Source organism: Gymnodraco acuticeps, unplaced genomic scaffold (genome assembly GCF_902827175.1).
Source record: "Gymnodraco acuticeps unplaced genomic scaffold, fGymAcu1.1, whole genome shotgun sequence".
Classification (NCBI taxonomy): Eukaryota; Metazoa; Chordata; class Actinopteri; order Perciformes; family Bathydraconidae; genus Gymnodraco; species Gymnodraco acuticeps.
Window position 1 is genome coordinate 30,058 of NW_022990385.1, and position 22,845 is coordinate 52,902.

The following is a 22,845-nucleotide window of genomic DNA, read 5'->3' on the forward strand; positions in this document are numbered from 1 at the left end:
AGGCGCTCCGGTTGGAGTTTTTACCTGACTGGATTTTGGACTTCCTTCAAGCATGTGATTCCAGGCATGCTAGCTCCCTGTCTCCCAATTCCCAACCTGGCACCATACGCCTTGGTGGGTTCCGCCTGAAGTCAACCAAGGCTTCTGCCCCAGTTCCTGCTCCTGTCCAGGAGTCGTATTCCGGAACTCGTCAGGCTTATGGAGGTCCACCGAGTATTCAGGAGGCTGCTAAGAGGAGTCGTCGCAAGGCCAGGCTAGCAGCCCGAGCCCCAGCAGCCATGGTTCCGGCTCCAGTGCCGGACCAAGCAGCCATAGTTCCGTGCTCCAGTACCATCCCACATAGCCATGGTACCGTGCTCCAGTACCACCCCACATAGCCATGGATCCGTGTTCCGGTTCCTTTCCCAGCAGCCATGGTTCCGGCTCCAAAACCGGCCCACACAGCCATGATCCAGGCTTCAGCTCCGGACCTTACAGCCATGTTTCCGGCTCCAGAACTGGATCTTACAACAGTGGTCCCTGCACCAGAGCTGGCCCATACAGCCATGGTTCCGGCCCCAGTTCCAGCCATGGTTCCGGCTCAAGTACCGGCTCCAGCAGTCATGGTCCCGACTCCATTACCTCGTCTCCTGCTGGCTCCCCAGCCGACGCCAGCTCCCCGAGTCTTGTCGGCGTACCGGCCGACTCCAGCACCTCGTCTCCTGTTGGCTCTCCAGCCAACACCAGTTCCCCGAGTCTTGTCGGCGTACCGACCGACAGAAGTTCCCTCTCAAGTCCCCTCTCAAGTTCCCTCCCGAGTCCCCTCTCAAGTTCCTACCCGAGTCCCCTCTCAAGTTCCTACCCGAGTCCCCTCTCCAGTTCCTACCCGAGTCCCCTCTCGAGTTCCCTCTCAGGTCCCCTCTCGAGTCCCCTCTCCAGTCCCCTCTCCAGTCTCCTCTCGAGTCCCCTCTCGAGTCCCCTCTCCAGTCTCCTCTCGAGTTCCCTCTCCAGTCTCCTCTCGAGTTCCCTCTCCAGTCTCCTCTCGAGTTCCCTCTCCAGTCTCCTCTCGAGTCCCCTCTCCAGTCTCCTCTCGAGTCCCCTCTCGAGTCCCTTCTCGAGTCCCCTCTCCAGTTCCCTCCTCTAGTTCCTACTCGAGTCCCCTCTCGAGTCCCCTCTCCAGTTCCCTCCTCTAGTCCCTCCTTTAGTTCCCTCCTTTAGTCCCTCCTTTAGTCCCCCTCGCGAGTCCCCTCTCGAGTTCCCTTCTCTAGTCCCTCCTTTAGTCCCTCCTCTAGTTCCTCCTCTAATCTCTCTTCTAGTCCCCTCTCTAGTTCCCCTCTCGAGTCTCCTCTCGAGTCACGTCTCAAGTCCCTACCCAATGTCCTGGTCCGTTGGAGGTTCCGCTGGGGGTCCTGCCAACTCCATGTCCTGTCCCGTTGGAGGCCCCGTCGACTACTCCTCTGCCGGGGGTCCTACCAATCGTATGTCTGTCCCGTTGGAGGTCCCGCCGTCTACTCTCCTGCCGGGGGTCCTGCCAGCTCCTTGTCCTGTCTCGTTGGAGGTCCCGCCGACTACTCTCCTGCCGGGGGTCCTGCCAACCCTTTGTCCTGTGCCGTTGGAGGCCCCGCCGACTACTCTCCTGCCGGGGTCCTGCCAACCCTTTGTCCTGTCCCGTTAGAGGTCCCGCCGTCTACTCTCCTGCCGAGAGTCCTGCCAACCCTTTGTCCTGTCTCGTTGGAGGTCCCGCCGTCTACTCTCCTGCCGGGGGTCCTGCCAACCCTTTGTCCTGTGCCGTTGGAGGCCCCGCCGACTACTCTCCTGCCGGGGGTCCTGCCAACCCTTTGTCCTGTGCCATTGGAGGCCCCGCCGACTACTCTCCTGCCGGGGGTCCTACCAACCCCTTGTCCTGTTCCGTTGGAGGCCCCGCCATCCTCTGTCTCGCCGGGGGTCCTGCCAATCCCGTGTCCTGGTCCTCTTCCGTGGGGGAACCTGCCGAGGCCTGTCCCACCAGCTCCGGTTCCTGTCCGGCCGACACGGGTCCTGCCCGGCCTCCGGCGCTGGCCCGTCAGCCCCTTCCTGCCCAGCCTCCGGAGCTCTCTGGTCTTCGCCCTCGAGCCCGGCCCCCTGAGAGCCGCGGTCTTCGCCCTCGATCCCGGCCCTCTGTGAGCCGTGGTCTTCGCCCTCGAGCCCGGCCCCCTGAGAGCCGCGGTCTTCGCCCTCGATCCCGGCCCTCTGTGAGCCGTGGTCTTCGCCCGCGAGCCCGGCCCCCTGACTCTTCCTGCCGCTGCCTTCGCCCTCATGCTCGGCCGCCCGAGTCCCTCACCTTAGACTCTGCCTTGCCCCCGGGCCGTCCGCCCGAATCCCCCTTTTTGAACTCTGCCTTGCCCCCGGGCCGTCCACCCGAGATCCCTTCCTGGTCCTCTGCTGTGCCTCTGGGCGGTCAGCTCAGTCCTGTCCTGCTGACCCCCTCCACCCACCCTGGTGGCCTAGTGATACGTCCCTCCTCCGGACCCCCTCCACCCACCCTGCTTGAGGTTTTGGACTTTTGTGGGGTTTTTTTGGGATCCGTCCCTTGAGGGGGGGGGGAGGGGGTACTGTCACGATCTGCCTGTATTGTATTTTGTCTTGTCTTGTTTCATGTTTTATTTTGAAAGGTCTTCACCTCCTGTCTTGCCTGTTTCTGTCTGCGTTGTGTCTTGTTTAAATCTGTCTGTGGTTCCCTGTCGTTAGTTTCCCTGGTGTGTCTAATTTACCCGATTGTGTTCACCTGGTGTCCCTGTGTTTTCTCCTCCCTCCTCACCTGTGTCTTGTTTCTGTGATTAGTCTTGTGTGTATTTAAGTTCTGGTTTTTCTGTCTGTCTTTGTCGCTTCGTCTTTTGTCATGACTTGTTCGTCGGTGAGTGTTCTGTTTTGTTGTTGTTATTTTATATCTGCTTCAGATAGGAACAGACCTTCCACCCTACAGAGGCAGAATAATCCTCTAAGGTCTGTGGAGTCAATGGCAGTCTACCCATTGATTCATAAAAAGGGAGATGTGGTGTTATTGTATATTTGTGTGTGTTAGCCAATAGGAGTGAAGCCTTACGGGCACGGTTCATTGACATCATAGGAAGACGACATGTTATGGTAACGGAGCATGTGAGCTAGGAGTGTTCTAGCATGTGGGCTACCAATAAAGAGACACATAATTGTTACAGTTGAACTCACGTGTATTATAGTATAACACGACATTCATCTGGTTTCAAATAAACAAAGTCTTGGCTTTCAGAATATTAAACTTGTTTCGGCAAATTCAGCCAACAACAGCCGGTGTTTCTCGTGAGTGTTTTCCCCGGGAGACAAACACAATACACACAAACGCAAAAATACACAAACACACACGTATATACCATAGGTATAGCCTCATCAGGGGTACTCAAACTTTTTTGTTAAAGGTCCACTACTGAATTTTATACAAGGTCAATGGTCCGGATCAATGCCAGTAAAGTCCCCCCCCCCACATTCCCGGAGCGGAACAACGAAACTGAAATTAATAAGCAATTTCGGCGCGCTATGCATGTACTTTGGTCAGGAGGTTTTAAAGTGCTATATAAATAAAGTTGGATTGGATTGGATTGGATTAATCTACCTTATTTGGGGGCCCCCTTCTGGTCCAAGCACTTGCCTGTCGGTAAACGGCGCCCCTGTATACACACAGACATTCAATACATACATACGAGCGATATAATTACTAACAAAGCACTTATATACTAATAAAGGACTGGCTTATCTAAAGCCAGTTGACTAGCACTTGAAATGTTTTGGCTCTATGAAACCTGATGTACTTATATGATTCTGTTTTCTTCAAGGTTGTATTTTGTTGGTCGAACGCACTTATTGTAAGTCGCTTTAGATAAAAGCGTCAGCTAAATGCAATGTAATGTAATACATACATACAGTATCATGGCTTGAACTAGTGGGAGAAATGGCACTGTTTGTCTGTAGCCAATGCCTTGAACCTCGGCAAAAATGGCATTAGAAGCATTAGAAAGTCATGGTAAACTTGTGGTTAACTTAAATGCGCATGACACTCGCGCACACAAGTAAATATATGCACGTTCATTCTCAGAATGCGTCAGACACAAGACAATATACATTAAAGGTGACCTATCATGCAAAATGCACTTTGTGATGTCTTTTATACATAAATATGTGTCCTCGGTGCGTCGGGGAACTCACGCAGCGTCAGAAAATAAAACTCGCTCTCTTTTCCTCCGTAGGCTACCCAAATATTTTAAAAACAGGGGTACAACGAGCGGATACAGATTTGCTGCCAATCTGACGTCAAATCGGCAGCGGTAATCTCGTCTTTGTTTACATTAGCAATACTCGCTAACACTCAGAGCTAACCTGTACTGGAGAGCACATGTGTTTAAAAAGCAGGAAATCAAAAAAGGAACTCACCTTGTGATAAACCCGCAAGAGAAAAAGCATTTGAGATCCATACTATTTCAGAGATAATCCTTGATGTGGATAAGAACAGGATGGCGTTTTATTACAACAGAATGTAACTTTATCTCCGGTAGAATTCTGATCAGGCATTAGCTCCGCCTCCTCTTTTTTTTTCAAGCTAAGGACCCAAAATCTGCGTTTCTCTAACAGGGCTGCATAAGAGGGGTATGAGCAGTATGAGGCATGGCTACAATGGGTGATCTGTTTGGTATTTTAAGCAAAAAACTTCACAGACCTATATTTGTATAGGTATGGCCCTACAATATATTTTTTCCAATATAGCATAATTACGGTGGCCGGCAGGTGCAAACGCTAAACAACGGCCAAAAATACACACATAAGCAGGAAACACCTGCAAATAATGAAATGAAAAACCAACAAACCCTGAAAACACATACAACAGAAAAACGCTGCATTTACAGAAATGATGCAAGCTAAACCTACAACACACAAACCCCGAAAACAAACGCAACAGAAAAACGCTGCAAATACAAAAACGATATGCAAAGTCAAAAGCACATACAACCGAAAAACACATTACAAAAAAAAAAGACATTACAAAAAAAAAACATTCCGGAAGTGCTTCAGGCCTCTAGGCGGCGCGCTACGTGGAACAGATCGATGTATGACCAGACATAGAGAGAACGAACAAGAGGAAATAAAGTTAATTTAAGTGGAGAAAGATATAAGAAGGTAAGTTTTGTTTTGTTTTTTGATACATAGAGCGTCATATTTATATAGTTAGCGTGCCTAACTACTACACCAGCTGAGGGAGGAGAGCTTCACGTGAAGAGAAGATAAAGTGAGGGAAGAACATTGTAAAGAGATGACAAATCAAGTGCAGGCAAATAACACGGGCCATAGTGAGTACCGCGGAAAAAGGACATTTGAATTCTTAGCAGTTTGTTTATATTTATGTATTTGTGTATAGATGTTGCAACTATACAGAGCTTTAGCAATTGCCTGTAACTATGGTCATGCTAATAAAGCTATTGAATTGAATTGAGAGAGAAAGAGAGAGAGAAAGTGACAAAATGTGAAGAGGGACAAAGTAATGACAGGATAGTAGTGTGCATTAGACATTCAAGGAGAGAGAGAGACAAATCACAGATTCAACGGTGAACATGATGTATCTATTTATTTAGCTAACCACTATTTAGACTATGTGTTTTTGATTGACTTGATTACATGGATTTACTACATCAATGTATGTCTTTTCAGGCTGCCATGTTTTGTCCTTACTGTGGCCAACATCTGGGGACAGTTCAAGTGTTCTGTGGCTCCTGTGGCAAACATGTACAGTTTTTGGCAGAAGTTGAACACAACAGTAAGTTCACTTTTTTTATTGTATCTGTTTCAAATGCAAGAAATAAGGATTCAACACACTACTCTGTTTAGAATACTAATTGCAGATGCACACACTAGTTATCAGCATGAAGGACACATTTTTTCATTGTCTGTTTATGTGAAATATGTAGAAGCCATCATTAAATTGTAGACCAACGCATGATTAAATACACAAAACAGCTTATATTATACATTCATAATTGTGTATTAGTTATATCTTTATAAAGAACATTATACATTTAGAATCAGATTTTGAGACAGTGAGCCATGACATGATGTTTTCTTCTTTTTCTCCTTGTGTTTTTGAACTATAGAAGTTGCAATCATCCTCCCAGCATGAAAGTATTCGTCATCTTTTGCAGCTGTTGATATTTTTTGTTAAATTATTATCACGTTAACCAACAGTTGCCACGTTATCATAAAGATATACAGTATAAGATAATGTAATTGTCACGTAAATCAAGCTGAAAAATCCATAAGCAGCTCCTATATTTACAGTACAGTATTGAACATAAGACAGATTTGCGAACATCATTACCTGCATTGTTGAACTTGAGGAATTTCCTGTCCTGTGGACCATCAAATATTCTTCTCATTCTCAGGCATTCCATTAGGAGGGTCAGGAACTCACGCTTGGGACCACCAGTGTCCACTCCATCCTCAGTTTGTCCCTCATCATCAGTAAACTTAACCTGCATCTGATGAGAGCGGTCGAATGAGGCCCCTTTGAAGCCGCGGATTGCTCCATCCCACACATTGGCTCTATTAATATTGAACCTGCTGCAAGAGGTATTTTTAATTTTTGCAGAGAGTTCTGCAACAATGTCTGGCTCAGTCAGGTATTCTGTGCTGGGAAAGACAAAGTGATGTATTGTAATATTAAATGATGAAGCTAGTAATAAGATTTACAGTATAGAATAAAAAAATCAAGTGATAAAAGTAACATTTAATACATTTCCTCTGCAGTTTGCTCCGTTTCCTCTTCTGGCTCAGACTGGCTGTCAATAATGATAAGTGCATACACAGTTGTGTAGTTGCTGCAGTGAGAAGACAGTTGAATAATTACTTTCAAATACATAATATATGCATGACAGTCATATTTGCAAAAGGATGTCGATCCTCTTCCTGTTTTTTTTTTAATACATTGGGTTCTAAACTGACAACAGCAATTTGTCATACTCCTGCACAAACCTTGTAAACATTTGAAATGGATGCAACAAACAATATCTGACCTTTGAAAAATATTTGTGGGTGTTTTTTGTATCGTCTTCACTAAGATGTCAGATGTTGTGGGTGTCCTTTAGAAATGTATGAAAGTATAATTGTTCTGCTTCCTGGCAATATTACCCACTGTGATTGGAGGCTATGCAAACAACCAAATATACAAATAAAAATACATACCAAACAACTGTGTCACGATGCAACTGTCAACATCGTTTACCTATAGAAGGTGTTCTGACCCGGGGCAGACTGGACCTCTTCCTGGAATGGGGTTGGTTCTCCATCCTACTTTTACCCAATAAATAATGATGCAGTTTATCTAATGACAGTGTCATTAGCACACAAAGGTATTTATTGATTTCATGTTCACAAATTCAAACCTACATGGTATAATTACATTTGTAATTAGTCTTACCCGATCAGACGCTGGTTGTGGGTGCCTGAGAGGTCTGATAAAGGTAAACAAAAAATATATTCAAACTACTGTACTGTTAAAACATTCTGCTTCTTGTGGCACAAAATAACATGTTGACAATGTTTTATTTGACCCTGGCAAACTGTTGTCCATTCTGGGAGTGCTCTGTTCATTTGGAAAGTCCCACACCTGCATACAACACACAAATGACTGACTGAAATAAAATAAATTCACTTTAATTAAGAATAAATGCCACGATAGATCCAAACTGACCACGGTGTCAGCAAGACTGTCTCCAGATGGCAACTTTGCAACAACCACACTGTCCTCGTCACTTGAAGAGGTTGTTCCAGTGTAACCTAAGAAAATAAAAGTGTCATGATTAATATGATTTTTTCAAAAGACCTCATGAAAGACGACACAAGAAGTGAGGATACCCGGCCCGGAGGAAGCCCGGGGTCCCCTTCTGGAGCCAGGCCCAGAAGGAGGACTCGTCGGCGAGCGTCTGGTGGCCGGGCTTGCCACGGAGCCCGGCCGGGCCCAGCCCGAAAAGGCAACGTGGGCAACACCTCCGCTTCTCCGTCCCGCGGGCCCACCACCTACGGGAAACATCGATGGGGTCGGGTGCGCTGCCAGAAGGGTGGCAGTGAAAGCGGAGGGTCTCGACGGACCAGACCCGGGCGACAGAAGCTGGCTTTGGGGACGTGGAACGTCACCTCTCGGGGGGGGAAGGAGCCGGAGCTTGTGCGGGAGGTGGAGCGTTACCAGTTGGATCTGGTTGGGCTCACCTCTACGCACAGCGTCGGCTCTGGAACCTTACTTCTGGATAGGGGTTGGACTCTATTCTTCTCCGGAGTTGCTCAAGGTGTGAGGCGCCGGGCGGGTGTGGGGATACTCACAAGTCCCCGGTTAGGTGCTTCGTTGTTGGAGTTTACCCCAGTGGACGAGAGGGTCGCCTCCCTACGCCTGCGGGTTATGGGGGGGAAAACTCTGACTGTTGTGTGTGCTTATGCACCCAACAGCAGTTCAGAGTATACGGCCTTCTTGGAGACCCTGGAAAGAGTCCTGTATGGGGCTCCTGAAGGGGACTCTTTAATCTTGCTGGGAGACTTCAACGCACATGTGGGCAATGATGGAGACACTTGGAGAGGCGTGATTGGGAGGAACGGCCCCCCTGATCTGAACCGGAGTGGTGCTTTGTTACTGGACTTCTGTGCTAGTCATGGATTGGCCATAACAAACACCATGTTCGAACATAAGGATGCTCATAAGTGTACGTGGTACCAGAGCACCCTAGGCAGAAGGTCCATGATCGATTTCGTTATCGTATCATCGGACCTGAGGCCGTATGTTTTGGACACTCGGGTAAAGAGAGGGGCGGAGTTGTCAACTGATCACCATCTGGTGGTGAGTTGGGTCGAGTGGCGGGGGAAGCCTCTGGATAGACCTGGTAAGCCCAAACGTGTAGTTCGGGTGAACTGGGAACGTCTGGAGGAGGCCCAAGTTCAGGAGGCCTTCAACTCACACCTCCGGCGGAGCTTTTCGGGCATTCCTGTGGAGGTTGGGGACATTGAACCAGAGTGGTCGGTGTTCAAAGCCTCTATTGCCGAAGCCGCGGCGGGGAGCTGTGGTCTCAAGGTCCTAGGTGCCTCAAGGGGCGGTAACCCTCGAACCTCCTGGTGGACACCGGTGGTCAGGGAAGCCGTCCGACTGAAGAAGGAGGCCTTCAGGGATTTGTTATCCCGGGGGACTCCCGAGGCAGTTGCAAGGTACCGACAGGCCCGAAGGGCAGCAGCCTCATCCGTGGCCGAGGCAAAGCAGCGGGTGTGGGAGAAGTTCGGAGAAGACATGGAGAAGGACTTTCGGGCGGCACCAAAGTTGTTCTGGAAAACTGTCCGACACCTCAGGAGGGGGAAGCAGGGAACCATCCAAGCTGTGTACAGTAAGGATGGGACGTTGTTGACCTCAACTGATGGAGTGTTAGGGTGTTGGAAGGAACACTTTGAGGAACTCCTGAACCCGACAACTCCGCCCTCTATGTTAGAGGCAGAGCTGGAGTATGACGGGGGATCAACACCAATCTCCCGGGGGGAGGTCACTGAGGTCGTCAAACAACTCCACAGTGGCAAAGCCCCGGGGGTGGATGAGATCCGCCCGGAAATGCTGAAGGCTCTGGGTGTTGAGGGACTGTCATGGTTGACACGTCTCATCAACGTTGCGTGGAAGTCGGAAACAGTACCGAAGGAGTGGCGGGGTGGTGGTTCCCCTTTTTAAAAAGGGGGATCAGAGGGTGTGTGCCAATTACAGAGGCATCACACTACTCAGCCTCCCCGGGAAAGTTTACTCTAAGGTACTCGAAAGGAGGGTCAGGCCGATTGTCGAACCTCAGATTGAGGAGGAACAATGCGGATTCCGTCCTGGTCGTGGAACGACGGATCAGCTTTTTACTCTCGCAAGGATCCTGGAGGGGGCCTGGGAGTATGCTTATCCGGTCTACATGTGTTTTGTAGACTTGGAGAAGGCGTATGACCGAGTTCCCAGGGAGTTACTGTGGGAGGTGCTGCGGGAGTATGGGGTGAGGGGGTCTCTACTCAGGGCCATCCAATCTCTGTACTCCCAAAGCGAGAGCTGTGTCCGGGTCCTCGGCAGTAAGTCGGACACATTTCCGGTGAGGGTTGGCCTCCGCCAGGGCTGCGCTTTGTCACCAATCCTGTTTGTAATATACATGGATCGGATATCGAGGCGTAGTCGTGGGGGAGGGGGTCTGCAGTTCGGTGGACTAAGGATTGCACCACTGCTTTTTGCAGATGATGTGGTTCTAATGGCTTCATCGGTCTGCGACCTTCAGCACTCACTGGATCGGTTCGCAACCGAGTGTGAAGCGGCTGGGATGAGGATCAGCACCTCCAAATCTGAGGCCATGGTTCTCAGCATGAAACCGATGGACTGTCCACTTCAAGTAGGGAATGAGTCCTTACCCCAAGTGAAGGAGTTCAAGTATCTCGGGGTCTTGTTCTCGAGTGAGGGAACAATGGAGCGTGAGATGGGCCGGAGAATCGGAGCAGCGGGAGCGGTACTGCAGTCGCTTTACCGCACCGTTGTGACGAAAAGGGAGCTGAGCCAGAAGGCAAAGCTCTCTGTCTACCGGGCCATTTTCGTTCCTACCCTCACCTATGGTCATGAAGGATGGGTCATGACCGAAAGAACGAGATCGCGGATACAAGCGGCCGAGATGGGTTTTCTCCGCAGGGTGGCTGGTGTCTCCCTTAGGGATAAGGTGAGAAGTTCGGTCATCAGGGAGGGACTCGGAGTTGAGCCGCTCCTCCTTCGCGTCGAAAGGAGCCAGTTGAGGTGGTTCGGGCACCTAGTTAGGATGCCACCTGGGCGCCTCCCTAGGGAGGTGTTCCAGGCACGTCCAGCTGGGAAGAGACCAAGGGGTAGACCTAGGACCAGGTGGAGGGATTATATCTCTTCGCTGGCCTGGGAGCGCCTTGGGATCCCCCAGTCAGAGCTGGTTGATGTCGCCAGGGAAAAGAAAGTTTGGGGCTCTCTGCTGGAACTGCTACCCCCGCGACCCAACCACGGATAAGCGGGAGAAGATGGATGGATGGATGATTAATACTATACAAATAATTGTTCCCCTACGTCTGTACCTATCATCAAATGTTGGTTTGAATCCTGAATTATTGGATTGACATCAATCAGAAAGGATTCAATCGAAACACAAAATGTTTGTGAAATGTACATTATATTGTTGACCGTCCTTTTCACTCTCACATTAGGATTTAGGGCACAACAAACCAACATTGTTGTGAGAAAAAAGGTTAATTTAGAATTACAATCCTTAAGAGGGAATTTATATTTATTTTGAACAGAAGGAAAGTTTGGAAGCTTTTGTTGATACTTAAATTCCATTTCATCTGCCACTATTCATAAAAGACCATTTGACGTCATAAGCTCAACCACGAAGAGAAAGGAATGATGGGTGGAATGAATTGTGTTAAGAAATATAGACAGAACAACTGTTATGTTTACATTTGAATTATTATACAGTTTAGTGCTTTAAACAAGGGGGAATATATGTCAGAAGCACTTACAACTGTTTTCAACGGCTTCAAGAGTACAGATGTACAACATAATTCGTTGGTAGGGCTTTCCAATGGCCTCATTGTACATCTGTACTGTGAAAGGGGTGTCCGTTCCGGGGATATTTGTTATCACCCTCGCATCAGGGTACAACAAGACATGGGCACCATCTTCCAAGTCCTGGTTAAAGGCTTTCTGCTTTTTTATGGCAGCAGCCAACAGTTCTTCACATGCCCATTGAGGTTCAACATTAAGGGGAAGTGACCTCCCTCTCACAGGTTTAAGGCAGCCATCCATCCTCCTCATTACTCCAACAGAAATCTGCAAAAAGACAATAATATGCAAATGAATAAAACGTTTTTTCGGACATTATATGAGAGTGTGGTGAGCAGATTTGAATGACAGATGTATTCATAATAGAAAACGTTGCATACCTTCACCAATTTCTGTTTATTTTTGGAGTTATGCCGTCCCTTCGTAAAAAAGGTCTCTCCCTCTTTTTTATTTCCCTATATTTCTGAAAGGACTCTACAGCTGAGCTTCCTGCTACAAAAAAACAGGAATAAAACATTCATTACTCTTCATTATGTTCAATAGGAGTCTCATCCTCAATCCCTTCTGAGGAACATCTTATAACACATTCAACAGTAGGTAAGCCACATAGTTTAGAGATGTATTTGTATAATAACAGAATTCGAACTTTTAAACCAAGTTTTCTATAAATACTTATTGTTTGGTAATAAAACGAACAACCTATTTACCTGCACTGGTGCTAGGCTGTGCACTTAGATGCACACTAGTGGTGGGCATCTCCTCAGGGACTTTGTTAGTCACATCTTTTAGAAATGTGATGTCTCTGCCACAGACACCACAAAAGCCATGCGAAGATGTCACGCTGGAACCACATAATGGACAGTACATCTGTAGAGAAATAAAATGTAGGACAGCTAGGTTAAGTCAAAAAGAGTGGATATTTTTCGGCTACCTAAATATTATAATAGTATTAAAGAACGGTCTTTCAATTAACTCATCAGAAGCCAACCTCCTGTCTATCCCCCCACAAACCAAGCACCGAACCTGGGGGGACAGAGCTTTCTCCATCGCTGCCCCCTCCCTCTGGAACTCACTCCCATTAAACATCAGAGACTGCACCGACCCCCCCACCTTCAAAACACACCTCTTCAGACTGTCTTTTAATATGAGAATAATGTTGTGTTGCTGTTTTAATATTTTAATTTAACTTTTTACATTTGATTTCCTTTTTATCACTGCATCGCATTTGCGGCTCAGTTGAGGCCCCCTCCACGAGGTGAGGGCGTGAGACCCCACCCAGTCTGTGTGATCTGCGTGTAGGGCGTCCCGGTTCTATACTATATCTATATTATATCTATATTATGTCAAGAGTTACATTTAGGTGCACAATGGCTCTTGCAAGCTCTTTGATCAAACACGCTAACGCTAGCTACGTAAATATGACGCTCTATGTATAAAAACTAGGGCCGGGACTTTAACGCGTTAATTAAGATGAATTAATTACACAAAAATTAACACGTTAAAAAAATTAACGCATTTTAATCGCACTTATTTTTGCACCGCGGAACGTTTCTCACTGGATGAGTTTCAGGCGTACCGATTATACTGGAGCACCAACTAACGTTCATGACTTCAGACAACAACAAACCACAGTGAACAACAGTGGGAAATGTTGTTTTAAAAAACGGACGGATGGAAGCGTCGATAAGAGCATGGTTGTGTGCAAATTATGCAAAAAGGAATTTGCATATCACCGCAGCACATCAACTCTCAAGTATCACCTCAATGCAAAACATATAGCAGCTAGCGTGGACGTTAGCCTCTTTTATCGCGTTCACACCAAAAAGAGCCGGTACTAAAATTAGTTCATGAGAACCTTTTTACCCCCACGAAAGTCCCTGATAGAGAGCAGAGAGCTGCTAGAGAGCAGGGACTTTCGTACGGCTCTCTTGTGAGAAAAGAGCTATATTTCTGATTGGCTGGGCGGATTGCCAACCACGCCCCGTAAAACTCCCAAAAAGTGTTGTGAAGCCGCCATTTTATTATCCTCGCATTAGCATTATTAGCATTAGCCCAGCGCAGAAACGCAGAGAGACTAACTTATGGCAACACAAAATAAAACATGGGAGCGGTGGAGATGAGGAGGTGTCGGCGTTCTGGCGATTTACTCGGAAGGCTGCTGGGACTCCCAGCAGCTTCTACTGAAGCCAGTCCCCAACTCCGGGGACTTCCGGCCGGGGACTTTGGGCGGCAGTATACGCCGTGAAGTGGTTTGCGGCCTGCCAGTAAACCCAAAGCAGAAGAAGAAGTGACGTCAGCGGCTTTTGGCGATTTGTCCACCGCTTCCAGCGCGTCTCCGCCCATTGACTTTGAATGGGGATGACGTCACTTTCCCTCGCTTGTCGCCGAACTGCATTGTGGGGGGGCGAGGCGAAGATTTCCAGGATTTCCAGGATGTTCAGGATTCCAAAGTTGAACATTGTTCAACTTTTGAGGCTGAGCTGGAAGCGACAGCCAATCAGATCCGTTTATGCAAATCTGACAGTTCAAGCGCTAGCCAATCAAACCGCGTGCAAGCTGGGAGAACGAAACCCGCAGTTCATTTCTATATTCCACAAAAATGGAGGAGAACTTAGTTATTGCGGTAGCAAATCACCCGGTTCTTTATGACCAGTCCCTATTTACTTACCGGGATACAAACCGGAGGAACCAGGCATGGGGGGAGGTGGCAGAGGCTGTGGGGGAAACTGGTAGGTTTTCGCTCGTTTGGGGATTTTATATCCAGTTTACTTCGTTGCTAGTTTACTTCGTTGCTAGCAAGCATAGACAGTATCATTAGCCAACATGGAATGTAGCATAAAATAGCACCATAAACATTAATCTCATAAATGTTCAAAATGTTAAAAAAATAAATGTTCATCATAGCCCTTCCTATTTGACAATAGTGTAGAAGAACCGGGTTTTTTTGCTTTGTATGTCGGGGGCGGGATATTCATGTGATATTCATGTGATTGGTTGTTGGTCACGAAATCCCCAAGCTGTCAGACACGCCCAGCTCCAGGATTTTCAAGATTTGGTCAAAGCTGCTGTGTGGACACACCGTAATCCTCCCCCAGGTATGAGTTCTCACGAACTAAATTCTCATGAACCTTTGTGGGAAAAGTACCGCAGTGTGAATGCGCCTATAGGTATACTAAAATCCATGTGAAATTGCTTCTCACTGTTCTTAGGTCAAATATGTATATGTGATTAAAAATGCGATTAATTTCGATTAATTCATTACAAAGCCTCTAATTAATTAGATTAATTTTTTTAATCGAGTCCCGGGCCCTAATAAAAACAAAACAAAACGTACCTTCTTATATCTTTCTCCACTTAAATGAACTTTCTTTCCGCTTGTTCGTTCTCTCTATGTCTGGTCATACATCAATCTGTTCCACGTAGCGCGCCCCCTAGAGGCCTGAAGCACTTCCGGAATGTTTTTTTTTTGTAATGTCTTTTTTTTTGTAATGTGTTTTTCGGTTGAATGTGCTTTTGACTTTGCATATCGTTTTTGTATTTGCAGCGTTTTTCTGTTGCGTTTGTTTTCAGGGTTTGTCTGTTGTAGGTTTAGCTTGCATCAGTTCTGTAAATGCAGCGTTTTTCTGTTGTATGTGTTTTCAGGGTTTGTTGGTTTTTCATTTCATTATTTGCAGGTGTTTCCTGCTTATGTGTGTGTTTTTGGCCGTTGTTTAGCGTTTGCACCTGCCGGCCACCATACATAATAGGTCCACTTTAATTTACATCAGAATCAGATTTTTTTAAAATTATTATTATTATTTTTTTATAATGGGGTTTGGTCTGGATTGATTTGCAGTTCGGTCCGGATCCGGACCTTGGTCCGGAGTTTGAGAAGCCCTGGGCCTATACACACGCACACTCGCGGGCTTCCCCCAGACCAGTAATCCAAACGAAAATATCTTCCCTCAGTAGTATTTTGATCATTTGCTCCGCTAATAATCAATCAGATCGATCCAGAGAAGAGGAAACTTTGAAGGCCTTTTGCTCAAAATGATGACTGTAACAGTCATTATATAATGTGACATATTTTGCTTAATATTTGGAGTACAAAAACAATCCTGATATCATCAGAAAGCTAGGAATTAAAATGTGTCTTCGGGTCAATGCTGTTGTAACTTGTTTTATTTAAGGCAGTAAAACATTTGATTATTTGATTTCTTGATATAAGTTAAAAGGTACGTTTCACAAGAAATGCTTTTAATTTGAAGTGCAAGTATGTCTCTTCCTCTGACTGCTTCCTGTTGTTATGAACAATTGAATACGAGCATGTCGAGTGCATTTTCTGTGTCTTCCACCGTTCTTTTTGGAAACTGTTTAAGTAATATAAAGTAAAGGTTCAGTTTGAAATAGACTGCGCTTGGTTCTTCATTCGAAGCTTCTATTACACAACATTTTGGTGCCGAAACCCGGGATTCTCAAGACTTTTAAGACTTTGAACTGTGTCGTAGTTTGGAAGCTAACTGGCTAATGCTAGCTGTTGAAATGACTGAGCGCTACGAACGGATGAGACGGAAGCGGGGAACAATACGAGCCTCAACAACGAAGCTGATTACTCTTATAGAAGAGGAGGTGAGCAAAGATGAACCAAACTCTGATAGACTCCGTGAAATGCTGACGTTATTGTCGAACAAGGAAGAAAGTTTATTAGACTTAGACAAAAGCATTGAGGATGAAACGCCGACGGACGATCTGGAGGAAGAGATTGAAAACACTCAGGAATACCAGGACCGCATTATCACATGGAAATCCCGGGCCACCAGATACATTCAGAAGGCGCGGGACTCTGTGACTGTGCGGGTGAGCGATGTGAGTGCACCTTCAGTCAGATTACTGCATAAACAGACTGTTAAACTGCCCAAGTTAGTAATAGAAAAATACGGTGGAGAAATAAGCCAGTGGCAAGAATTCTGGTCCCAATATGAAACGGCTATTCATGACAACGATGCACTGTGTAAGAGGGAGAAGTTCACTTACCTGAGATCCTATGTGACTGGAGCAGCAGCAAGAGCTGTGGCAGGACTAGCCATGACAGATGATAATTATGATGCAGCAGCAATACAATTGCTTCAGAACCGCTTTGGAAGAAAATACATTGTAGTAAGTGCAGACATGTCCAAATTGCTAAACTTGACTCCTGTGAGAAAATCGGATGTTGCAGCTCTCAGACAACTGTACGATGAATGTGAAATACAAATTCGGAGTCTAGAATCCTTAGGGGTACACAGTGACACATATGGCTGCCTGCTATGCCCAGTTCTACTACAGCTCATACCTGAAGACATAGCATTAGACTATACACGCATTTCAGACTCCAGTGGTGAATGGAGAATACCTGAACTCATCCTGTTTCTTCAGAATGAAGTCCAGAGCAGAGAGAGCCCTTCAGCTCACCAGACCGGGTAACACTAAAAAGGACTTTCTGCCAAATATCAGAACTGGTAAGCCACACACCCTTACTGAAAACAAACCTAAAAGTTGAAATGTGCCATCAGCGACTGCATTGCACACAGCAAGTAATAACTACCAGACATGTGTATATTGTGACAGTGCCAACCATAAACCAGAACATTGTCCAGACAATTGTGTTGCTGCTCGCAAAGATAAACTGCGAAAACTGGGAAGATGCTATGTGTGCCTTGGCCCAAAACACATAGCAAAATTCTGCAAAGTCAAGGGTGTTTCATGTGCCTTGTGTAGTCACAGACATCACCAGTCAGTTTGTGATCAAAGTTAAGCTAAACCAGATACCGACAGTGGAAGTACGGATGCTGTGTTATCCGCTGTGTCAAGCACAGTTAAACTGAGAGCTAATGTCCAGAACACAGTGCTGCTCCAGACAGTCAAGGCGTGGACAGAGGGCCCAGCAGGGAGGAAAGTCATACGCTGTCTGTCGGATGGAGGCAGCCAGAGAAGCTTCGTTCATGAGAATGTAATTAAAGCACTAAGACTACCAGTGGTAAGGCAGGAGACGCTACATCTTCACACTTTTGGAGCCACCTCTCCAATAATAGTACAGCGCAACGTTGTGAAAGTGTCCCTAAAAAATGTGTGGAATTCACAGAAAGGAATAGAGATCGAAGCAGTGGAAACCCCTCAAGTGTGCAGTGCTGTGATAAAAGTGCCAGGCGAACCAATCCAAAACGAATTAAAGAAAAAGGATCTGCAGCTTGCTGATTTTCCACTGGAAGGCGCTGATGATCCAGAACTGTCTGTGTTAATAGGAGCAGACTATTACTGGAGAGTGGTGACAGGCAAGGTCCAGAGGATAACAGAATCGCTGGTAGCTGTAGAAAGCAGCTTTGGATGGGCTTTGCAAGGGCCAGTAACAACCTCAGGTGTCACCGAAGCCACTTGTATGCACATAAGTCTAGAAGAGGACACTCAGATCTCCAAACAGCTACACGCTTTCTGGGAGGTGGAGTCACTGGGCAGCGTTCATGAAAAAACCCAGAGGAAACAGAGGCTCTTCGAACAGACTGTAAAATACAAAGATGGCTGCTATCAAGTCGAGTTGCCATGGCGACCAGAGAGACATGATCTCCCAAACAACTTCAGAGTAGCAAAGGGGAGGTTTGAAGGTCTTAAGAGGAGACTTAAAACAGATGTGACCCTGTACACAAGGTACAATGATGTCATACAGGATTACCTGCAGCAGGGCATCTGTGAGGAATGTACCAGTGAACACATCAGTAGAAGAGCAACCGGAGGCTGTGAAATATGACATGCCACATCATGCTGTTATCCGAGAAGATAAAGCAACAACTAAACTAAGAATTGTGTTTGATGCATCATCACATGAAGAGGGTTGCCCCCATAGGCGTAGTTTGACATTTGCGCTGGGGGGGCAAACCTTTTTTACTGACGTCAGTACACAGTCCCAACTATTGCGTGGGGTGCTACGGATACAATAAAGCCAGCGCTCACCGCACTGAGTATGACTTTTCCACATACGAACGCAACTCGTCCCGTCATGCCCGCCTCATGCCCGCCGTACACACACTCATATGGAAGGGGCGGTCTCTCCCCCCAACAACAGTGCATTACATAACTGTAAAACGTATCATAACTGTGCACATCTTATACGTATTTGATAACTACTATATCCCTTGGTTACTTGAACACGCTACAATATTATGAACCAGTGTCCTACTTAGTGCAGAAGTAGACGCCTTAAACGTTTTAAAAATCGCCGCAAAGCCATTACTGCTAATTATTGTAATACAATAGCTGAATCACTTGTATGCAAAAAAAAGCGAGGGAACTTGTGTCCTTAACCTCATACGTCACACACACACACACACACACACACACACGTCACAACATGCGACTGCTCAAATGAAATGATTTCAAACAAAACATGATATTATTCAGATTTGTATTGTAACAATCATTATATTACATCTATTAAAATATTGACATAGGAAATATTTGTATTGGAACATCTTTAGACGTAGTAATGCTGTAACATATTTCAGCCACTAGGGGGGGCAATGCCCCCCCTGCCCCCCCGCAAAATCCGCCTATGGTTGCCCCTCACTAAATGACTGTTTGCTGACAGGTCCAAACCTTAACCCAAATCTGTTAGATGTGCTCATTAAGTTCAGACTCCACCAGATAGCCTTTACTGCAGATATGACCAAGGCTTTAATGCAGGTAGCTCTAGCAGAAAAGGATAAAGATGCTGTTAGGTTCCTGTGGCTACATGGGCCTCCAACCAAAGACGGTAAAGATGAGCTGCGTATCATGAGAATGAATAGAGTGACGTTTGGAATGTCACCTAGCCCTTTCCTGTTAGCTGCAACAATAAGAAACCATATCAAGCAGTATGAAACAGAGCAGCATGTAGCAGTGGAAGCACTGAGAGAGTCTCTCTATGTTGATGATTTCATTTCCAGCTCATGTGATGTGGATGAAGCCTTTTCAGTTACCACAACAGCAAAGGAGATTCTGCACAGGTTCACGCCGGCATGAACCTGTGCACATGGGTGACACATTCACCAGATCTGAGAGCCAAGTGGACAGAAAGTGGAGTGGAGCACACAACAGAAACAGCCACTTGTGGAAATGTACTGAAGGTGTTCGGGTTAGTATGGAAAGCAGAGATGGATCATTTTGTATTTGACGTAAAGGGACTGCTGGACATCTTAAAAAGGCAAAGAAAATACAAAGAGAAGTGTACTGCAGACATCAGCTCGAGTATTTGACCCTATCGGTTTCCTGACTCCCTTCACTATAAGAGTCAAGTGCCTGTTTCAAGAACTGTGGGAGAGGGCAATCGGTTGGGATGAGCAGCTGCCTTCAGACCTGGCTGAACAATGGGATCAGTGGTGTGTAGAGCTGCCAAAGCTCCACCTGGTGGCCATTCCGAGGTGGTACCAAATTGAGATCCAACCAAACTCACAGACAATCAAACTGCATGTCTTCTGCGATGCCAGCGAAAAGGCATACAGTGCTGTTGCCTATCTGTAAGGACAAAACAAAGATGGAGAGGTTGTAACAAGTTTTGTGGGCTCAAAGTCAAAGGTAGCTCCATTGAAGAAAATGTCAGTACCCCGCTTGGAGCTTATGGGTGCACTAATCGGGGCAAGGTTAGGGAATAATCTTCTCAAGCCACTCAACATGGAAAAGATTCAGCTTTACATGTGGACAGATTCGATGATCGTTTTCCATTGGATTCACAGCTCAGCACAAAGGCGGAAGCCGTTTGTGTCAAACAGAGGACTCATAAATCCAGAGTCGTGGGCTCACTGCAGCGGTAAATCAATCCTGCTGACTGATTTCGATAGAGCAGGTCACTTTGCATTAGGTAAAATAAAGCAGGCAGACATAACAGGAAGAATATGTACATTTTAACCAAATCAAATAGGACATTGTCACACCATTCAAATATATCCATGTCAATTACAACCAATAAAAAAGCTTGGATTTGTTTGTTACGTTGTTTACTTTATTTGTTATGTTGTTCTGTGTGTGTCAGCCGTTAACCTAGATAGAAAGAATATATACACTTGCAAACATGTCAGAAGAACCAGTGCAGAAGAAAACTAAATACAGTCAATCTAAACTTAAATGTAACAACTGGAAGGTCACATCCCTGACATCCACATCTCCGGAGCCTGGACCTTCTTCAATCATAGAAACAGGCTGGTTCCGACTGCATGGAGGTTTGTTGTCGGGACATTGAGGCGGGTAAAGCTGTACAGCTAACTGTCGAAAAAAAGGAGACCGCTAGATTATTTGGGCAAAGAGAAGGTACTTCAACGCAGAATGGTACAAAAACAGAGAGTGGTTAATTATTTGCAAAACCACTAAACAATAGTGATAAATTGCGATGTTAACAACCTCATGATAACCTCATATTTTTTTAACTTAGGATCACCTGTGTTTAGTCTAGAAAAAGGTAAATGTGTGCATTTTATTATAAAGTTGTGTATTACAGACTGTTGCAAAAACTAAGAAGCTTATAAACATCAGGTTTAAAACTAAAAGAGCGTTTACAAAAAAGTAACACAATTAAAGATGTTTGGAGTTTTATTTGAGTTATTAATTTAGATTTTTTGTCAAAGAGAAGCTGATTTGAAACCGTTGTTAGGCCTACATACAGTTACGGCACTTCTTGTTTCTGCCGGAGAGAGGGGAGTTTGTCCCAAAGCTTGCTGCTGTATTTACTCCCTCCATCTGACAGGAGGGAGCCTCATGTGTCACTCCACGGAGTTCACTCCGTCACGGAGGTGTAGGGCGTGGTTTGGGATTGGGCCATACACACGCACTTTTTTGCCCCCCCCCCACTTCTAAAATGAATCCGGCGTGCCTGGTGACCAGACGTCCCCGTTTTCCGGGGACAGTCCCCGTTTGTATTGGCCTGTCCCCGGTTGAAACTGTCCCCGGAAATGTCCCGGTTTTTTAATATACGTTAAAAACACATAGCAAGGTGAAATAAAACGTTTCATGTCAGGAAACACTGGGTAAACAGACTGTGGTCAAGCCAGCCCCCACTTCGGAAAAAACAGTCAAGCCAGTCCGCACGTTACTGCGGTGCGCGAATATCCTATGCATTACGGTAGAGGCCTGTAAAAACTGCCTTCAAAATAAAAGCGTTTACTCGGTCAATAACAAATATACCTAAAAAACGCGCCAAACATATTCATATGTACTGGAGCTTAAATTAAGAAATATGTACTATATAATGTGATCAATAATAATGTAAAACAAACTATGTATAACTACCACATTATAACTGAGTGAATGTAAAATGTAAGTATATAGTTATGAAGACATATCTAACATTTCCACTGGGGGACTATTTAAAATGTATGCTGTTTAAAATCTCAAATTAGATCTATTGTATCTATATTTTGATTATTATTTAATGGAAACCGTCCATAATCAAAGAGTCATTCAAAGTCAATCAAATACTTATTTCACTTCAGGGTGATAGCAGGAGACCCCATCTAGTCAATCAGAGAAAATCAGGACAATCTGATGTAGAATGCTGAAGTGCAAGACACCGCAGCATTTCAGAAAACGCCACAGCATTTCAGAAAACGCCACAGCATTTCAGAAAACGCCACAGCATTTCACAAAACGCCACAGCATTTCACAAAACGCCACAGCATTTCAGAAAACGCCACAGCATTTCACAAAACGCCACAGCATTTCACAAAACGCCACAGCATTTCACAAAACGCTACAGCATTTCAGAAAACGCCACAACATTTCAGAAAACACTACAGCATTTCAGAAAACGCCGCAGCATTTCACAAAACGCCGCAGCATTTCACAAAACGCAGCATTTCACAAAAACGCCACAGCATTTCAGAAAACGCAACAGCATTTCAGAAAACACCACAGCATTTCACATTGGACGGAAAGGGTATTCCTTAGGGAGAACACTTCTTGTTTGTGAATGGACAGAGCCAGCCAGAGAAGCACTGCTGTGATTGGTTGTTTTTGCTGCCAGTCAAGAAATGACGCTTCGTGATTGGCCCAACACATCAGCCGTTAGCTGTTAGCACACACTCAGAGCTCACAGCTCCTCATATCTGTTCAGAAACTGGACAAAAGTTAAACATATACAAAACACAGACTGTCTATGTCAGGGGTGGGAAACCTTTTTCCTCTCAAGGGCCATTTCAATGTTTTCAACATCCTCCGAGGGCCGTACAAATTATTGACCTCTGCTTAAAAATACTAAAATCACAGCCCATTCATTTGGC

General features: G+C 45.8%; 1 protein-coding gene and 1 long non-coding RNA gene across 7 annotated transcripts; one reads left to right on the forward strand and one right to left on the reverse strand.

Moving 5' to 3' along the window:
* Positions 1-5,097: 5,097 nt before the first annotated feature.
* On the forward strand, positions 5,098-7,222 carry LOC117551502. Its single transcript, XR_004569801.1, has 4 exons — positions 5,098-5,160; positions 5,689-5,794; positions 6,417-6,603; positions 6,781-7,222. It is a non-coding gene; the product is annotated as an uncharacterized LOC117551502 (long non-coding RNA).
* LOC117551501 lies at positions 5,582-12,980 on the reverse strand. Of its 6 annotated transcripts, none has more exons than XR_004569800.1 (10): positions 12,298-12,980; positions 11,971-12,082; positions 11,548-11,857; positions 7,724-7,809; positions 7,584-7,639; positions 7,451-7,484; positions 7,216-7,323; positions 6,768-6,851; positions 6,353-6,663; positions 5,582-6,176 (listed from the first exon to the last, which is right to left on the reverse strand). XR_004569800.1 is itself a non-coding variant. In XM_034224421.1 (10 exons), exons 3-10 carry the CDS (start codon positions 11,840-11,842, stop codon positions 6,046-6,048), a joined length of 1,062 nt encoding a protein of 353 aa, XP_034080312.1. In that variant the 5' UTR covers positions 11,843-11,857; positions 11,971-12,082; positions 12,298-12,980; the 3' UTR covers positions 5,582-6,045. The 6 variants fall into 6 exon arrangements, 2 of the variants coding, with proteins under 2 accessions (XP_034080312.1, XP_034080311.1); XM_034224421.1 differs by having other exon boundaries at positions 7,256-7,320; XM_034224420.1 differs by having other exon boundaries at positions 7,256-7,320; positions 7,584-7,809.
* Positions 12,981-22,845: the final 9,865 nt, after the last annotated feature.

Bases quoted from the DNA above. Each gene is read 5' to 3' on its own strand.
- LOC117551501 (XM_034224420.1), bottom strand. From the start codon at position 11,842: ATGAGGAGGATGGATGGCTGCCTTAAACCTGTGAGAGGGAGGTCACTT. The intron at 6,852-7,255 runs GTAAACGATGTT...TTCTCACTGCAG, and splicing joins GGTCAGAACACCTTCTATAG to CAACTACACAACTGTGTATG. The intron at 6,177-6,352 runs GTAATGATGTTC...AAATATCAACAG, and splicing joins CCTCAAGTTCAACAATGCAG to CTGCAAAAGATGACGAATAC.